The following is a 5896-nucleotide window of genomic DNA, read 5'->3' as shown; positions in this document are numbered from 1 at the left end:
TCCAATGAAAGAAAGTCCATTCATTTTTTTTCATAATTTTATTTTCCAAATCTGGCTGAAATGGCCACAAATGCTCTGAGAGTCATCGACCTGCAGACTGTCGTGTGCTTCAGACCTGATCCGCAGAATTTTTTTTTCCAGACAATGCAGAGGTCTGAAATTCGAGTATGTTGTTGGGGGCCTCCAGATGAGCGGATCGACATCAGTCGGGTGTCGGTCGGACATGTACTTTTCGACCAGTGGGCGTCGGAATTTTGTTGTCTCCTCATGTTCACGCCCCCGCCGATCGGACAAAAAAATGTTCAAATGTGTCGAAAAACGCAACAGAACATCTACAAAGAATATGAAGCAAGTGTGCACAGTTTCACATCTGTGCGACCTTTGGTTAGCTACTTAGCTTTAGCAAGGTTGTATCGAGCTGGGACCAATTTCTCCCTAATTGATGGGATGGTGTCTGCAACATATTGAAAAATGAAAAATAAACTCCAAGAACAAGTGTTTCTACTTTCAACAAGTTGATGGTGACCTATGACCTTTGAGCAGTCTGTTCGATTACTAGGCAATGTTCCTTTGGAGCTAGACTCTTGAAATGTTGTACATTCGTGCAGAATAATTGTCTGATGATGTGGTGAAAAATTGGTGGACCTAGCTCGATGCTTGATGAATTTATTAAAGTTTTGTTTTTTTTAGGGCCTTTGACCGGCTTCGTGGTCAATCTATTTGGGAAGGAAACATGGTTCCTGTTGAGTCCTGTCCCTGAAATTTTGCACACTCGTGCAGAATAATTGTCTGATGATATGGTGAAAAATTGGTGGACGTAGCTCGATGCTTGATGAATTTATTAAAGTTTTGTTTTTTTTAGGGCCTTTGACCGGCTTCGTGGTCAATCTATTTGGGAAGGAAACATGGTTCCTGTTGAGTCCCGTCCCTGAAATTTTGCACACTCGTGCAGAATAATTGTCTGATGATATGGCGAAAAATTGGTGGACCTAGATTGATGCTTGGCCTCAGGTTCCAACCCTCGCCTCCAGTTTGCCCACCGGCCACCGTTTCCAGTTTGCCCGCAGGCCGGCCGCTGACAACAGATTGCCTGACGGCCGCTGCAGTCTGCGCCCTGCCGCCGGCTTCGTATTGCTCTTTGGTCGCCGGCGGCCGCAGCCTTCATATTGCTCTCTAGTCGTCGCCGTCGCCGTCGTCGTCGTCAGCGTCATCGTCAGTCCGCTGTCCCGCAATCTTCAGCAGAGTAAGATAAAGCTTACATTAGCCATGACTTTACCGTTGAGAAAACACAGTATATGATTGCCCAGCATAACAATTACAGTCACGGTGTCATGAAAAAAATACCATCAAACATCAACACAATAGATAGATTTAGAACAGACTTGGCCAGTCGTGTGCAAGAATAACCTATTTACGTGGCTTAAAACAAGTAATTTAACAGCTATTTCTTTCATAGACAGTACCGCAAAGCACGCTGGGATGTGCGCCTATCGGCTACATTATTAAGAGGACAAGGAACTGCTGATTATGATGCGGGCGAGGGAGGATGTCAATTAAGGGCCTCAATTCTTGGATTTCTTCTCCTTAAAAATTACTTTTATGCAATTCTTGGCTATGTTATATGTATCATGTGTCATTTGTGTGCTTTCAACATATACTTGTTAGTCCAAAATACAGTACACTTCAAAAAGACGTTTGTGTGTTTTCGAAGTGGCCACAGGAGGGCGACAGAGGCTAATATCATCAATGTATGTCCATCACAGGCCACCGTACTGATCCGCCAGTAAGCGGTGACGTTACGTGAAATCCAACAAATTAAATAATGCCTCTTTTTTTTACAGCCCCCTACGAACGGTGCCCAATGTGCTTCAGGAGTATAAAGTATTATTTCTCTTGTTATAGTGTGTAAAATCATTGTGAAACACGACGTCACATCCGCGCTGTAACTTCCCGTTTGCACTTCCTGGTTTCGTCCGGATCATGGCGCCGACGATCCCAATGACGCTGTGTCAACCTGTTGGCAGCCAAGCTGAAGTATTCTAGAGGGAATGCCGTCTACTGTTTGTAAAACTAAGAGGCGTGATTGTTGAAACTCTTTATTGAAAATGCTTTAGGATATATTACATGTATATTGCTTAATTTTTTGAAGTTTTCAACGCTGTTACAGGCATGTGTTTGGCCAGCTATGTGGGGCGGGTTGAGCGTGAACAAGGAAGTGCGGGGATCTCGTGCGCGCGCGCGCGCGCTGTTCTGTTGTTGCTGGCTCGTCGAAAAAAAAAGTTGACCGGAAGCAGCAGGCAACCATCTGTCTTTCTCTGACGAAGTCAGGCCGCCCCTTACCACGGTTTGGGGCTGAAAATAGTGACAGTTAACACCGCCACGACCGTGGAGAAGTGCCGAAGTAAACGGTTTGTCTTGCAACAGCATCGTTTTCATTGGCGCCAATTTAATTCGGTATCGAGTCGGCGTTCCAACACCCTGACGGAGAACACTGGAGTTGCCATGTAACTCAGACGACGCACAAGCAATGCTACAAGGTCAGTATCAAAGTTTTAAGTCACGTTGAGGCACGAATAGTGGCGTTTCGCTCCGACAATAGGACAATATACAGTATATAAACGATGTCGAAGTTGAGGAGCTGAAGCCGAGGTCGCCATTTTGTGGACATAATTGGCGCGCAGAATGCTCGAAATGACGGAAACAATTGTTTCAACCGGTTCATTTGCAATCCATAACATAATGTGAACGACTTTGGCCCAAATTGACAACGATTTTTTAAAAGTATGTTTCGCTACCCTCGTCATAGTCAATGACAACTGAAGCTAAAAGTGGTTTATTTGGAATTATTTCGTTTGACGTGAAAATCCCTTGATGTCCTGGTTACGTCGCGTGCATGGCGTGTTAAGTTTGTGTCGGAACTTGTTGCCGTCAGAGGCGAGGCATCTGTTAGGTGAGTGTAAGCCGCTGATTTTATCTTTGAGCATCATTGTGACAACGGAAGAGAAAACACACTCATAACCCTTCTCCCTTATTCGGTCTATTTTAATGGCGACTAAAAAACTTACTTCTGTACACCGCATCATTACAATAACCAAGCTCCGAACCTGGGGAGACAGAGCCTTCTCCATCGCTGCCCCCACCCTCTGGAACTCTTTGCCCCATTCACTCCGTGCTTGCCCTGACCTTCCCACCTTCAAAAAACAACTAAAAACTCACCTCTTTAAATCTGTTTTTAATGTCTAACTTCTTTATATCTGACTGCTGTGCCCCGCCCCACTTTTACTCATGTTTTAACTGTGTATTAACCAATGAATGTTGTATTTTGGTGTGTCTTCTATTCTGTTTACTTACTTTATTCAACTCCATTCATCTGTAAAGTGTCTTTGAGTATTTTGAAAAGCGCTATACAAATAAAATGTATTATTATTATTATAAGTATTCAATGCAGGAATGAATTTTATAAAACTGAGTATTTCATTACAGCAAAGGAATAGCAGCTAATCTTACAACTTCTGTTACAGATGAAAAGCCGCTTGTCGCTTAACAGCCCGTGGGATCCCACTGCATCCATCTCAACATGAGCTCCAAATGGGAGCGTCATCTGATGCCATAGGTTCTCCAGTGGACAGTTTCACCTATTGCACGCACAAGACGGCATTTTCTGGCGCTTCAACCTTTTGCGTCCATCAGCAGTCTGTCGGCCCCCGGGGAAGGACTCATGTAATTGTGTTGGCAGACCATCAACAACATGGCGTCGGCGTTCTTCACAGGTAGGAAGACTTGTTCAAGTAAATGACATGATGGCCTTCATACATGTAGCACAATAACACAGGATAAATGAATAGATGACAAAAGATATGCAATTCATACACGAGTGCCATGACTAATGCTTTGGCTGTAAAGGTTGCTCTGGCTGTTACAGTACAATGTTAGCCGGCCACATGGAGGTCATTATACAGCGGGGAAAATAAGTATTGAACACGTCAACATTTCTCTCAAAAAACATATTTCTAATCAAGCTATTGACATGAAATTTTCACCAGATGTCGGCATCAACCCAAGTAATGCACACATACAAAGAATCCAAACATTTATGTTCATAAATGAAGTTATGTGTAATAAAGTGAAATGGCACAGGGAATAAGTATTGAACACATGAAGAAAAGGAGGGGTAAAAAGGTCTGGAAAGCCAAGAAAGCAGCTGGAGTTTGTCAGTATTTAGAAGGTTAACCTGTCCCCTATTAATGCCTTTTAAAAAGGTTTCTCACCAGCAAGGTGTTAGACAAGAAGCATTGCATGATGGGTAAAAGCAAAGAGCTGTCCAAAGACCTACGCAGCCTTATTGTTGCAAAACACACTGAAGGCATTGGTTACAGGCGCATTTCTAAACTTCTGAAAGTTCCAGTGAGTACCATTGGGGCCATCATCCGGAAGTGGAAAGAACACGGCATTACCATAAACCAGCCACGGCCAGGTGCTCCTCGCAAGATTTCAGACAGAGGAGTCAAAACAATCATCAGAAGGGTTCTCCAACAGCCCAGGACCACTCGTGGAGAGCTTCAGAAAGACCTGGAATCAGCAGGTACCGTTGTTTCAAAGAAAACAATAAGTAATGCACTCAACCGCCATGGCCTCCATGCACGCACACCACGCAAGACTCCATTTTTGAAGAGGAAGCATGTTGAAGCTCGTTTGGAGTTTGCGACACAACATTTGGATAAACCATGACATTCTGGGAGAACATACTCTGGTCAGATGAGACCAAAATTGAACTCTTCGGATGTCATAAGACACAACATGTTTGGAGGAAAAATGGCACTGCACATCACCCCCAAAACACCATACCGACAGTCAAGTTTGGAGGTGGGAGCATCATGGCGTGGGGCTGTTTTTCAGCATGTGGTACTGGTAGACTTCATATCATTGAAGGAATAATGACTGGAGAAAAGTATCGAGACATTCTTGATCAGAATCTGCTGTCATCTGCCAGGCTGCTGAAGATGAAAAGAGGGTGGATCTTTCAGCAAGACAACGATCCCAAGCACACAGCCAAGGTAACACTCAACTGGTTGAAGAAAAAGAAAATAAAGCTGCTAGAATGGCCCAGTCAATCACCAGACTTGAATCCAATTGAAAATCTTTGGAAAGAACTGAAGATCCGGGTTCACAGAAGAGACCCCCGGAACCTTGAAGATTTGAAGGCAGTTTGTGTGGATGAATGGGCCAAAATCACACCTGAGCAATGTATTCCACTGGTTTCTCCATACAGGAGGCGTCTTGAGGCTGTAATCACCAACAAAGGTTTTTGCACTAAGTATGAAATAAATTTGTACTCTTTGTAAAAGCTTAAGGCTAAACCAACTGTAACACTTGTCTATACGAGTGGAGCATCTGTTGACAACAATGGAAGTATTATTTTGCAATAATCTAGTCATGTTAGTACTTACAAATAATGTCACACTTTGTATAAGGAATGTTTTCCAGTATTTCCGGGTTACAATCACTCCACTTGTTGTGTACTTTTTTGGATCTTTAAATCCATTTGTTTCTATCTTTATTTTCTCTAAAATAGTATTTATAGTATTTTAAATGCATGTAAGTGACAACTATATGGCGGAATTTCCCAAGAAGATTAGCAGTGCTTAAAAAAACACCGCTAGATGGCGGAAATTCCCAAGTATAGTTGCAGTAATTTTAAGTGCCCACCAGATGGCGGAATTTCACAGTTTAAGTTGCAGTAATTTTAAGTGGCCACCAGATGGCGGAATTTCACAAATTAAGTTGCAGTAAATTTAAGTGACCACCAGATGGTGGAATTTCACAGTTTAAGTTGCAGTAATTTTAAGTGACCACCAGATGGCGGAATTTCACAGTTTAAGTTGCACTACTTTTAGGT

General features: G+C 43.0%; 1 protein-coding gene across 2 annotated transcripts in view; it reads left to right on the top strand.

The window, feature by feature from the left end:
* Positions 1 to 1970: 1970 nt before the first annotated feature.
* Positions 1971 to 5896, top strand: part of LOC131106588 (uncharacterized) — a 4119-nt gene continuing 193 nt past the window's right edge. The window contains exons 1-4 of one of the 2 annotated variants that reach the window (XM_058055796.1): positions 1971 to 2537; positions 3522 to 3770; positions 4406 to 4582; positions 4991 to 5896. The exon at positions 4991 to 5896 is cut by the window's right edge and continues 193 nt beyond it. In XM_058055796.1, coding sequence (XP_057911779.1) covers positions 3589 to 3770; positions 4406 to 4582; positions 4991 to 5342 — 711 coding nt within the window. In that variant the 5' untranslated portion in view covers positions 1971 to 2537; positions 3522 to 3588 and the 3' untranslated portion in view covers positions 5343 to 5896. Of the gene's footprint in view, positions 2538 to 3521; positions 3771 to 4399 lie in introns of both variants that reach the window. The other variant, XR_009120100.1, reaches the window with a different exon arrangement.

The sequence above is a fragment of the Doryrhamphus excisus genome, chromosome 18, assembly GCF_030265055.1.
Source record: "Doryrhamphus excisus isolate RoL2022-K1 chromosome 18, RoL_Dexc_1.0, whole genome shotgun sequence".
NCBI lineage: Eukaryota > Metazoa > Chordata > Actinopteri > Syngnathiformes > Syngnathidae > Doryrhamphus > Doryrhamphus excisus.
Note: the sequence above shows the minus strand (reverse complement) of the source record. Positions and strands in the feature narration are given on the sequence as shown.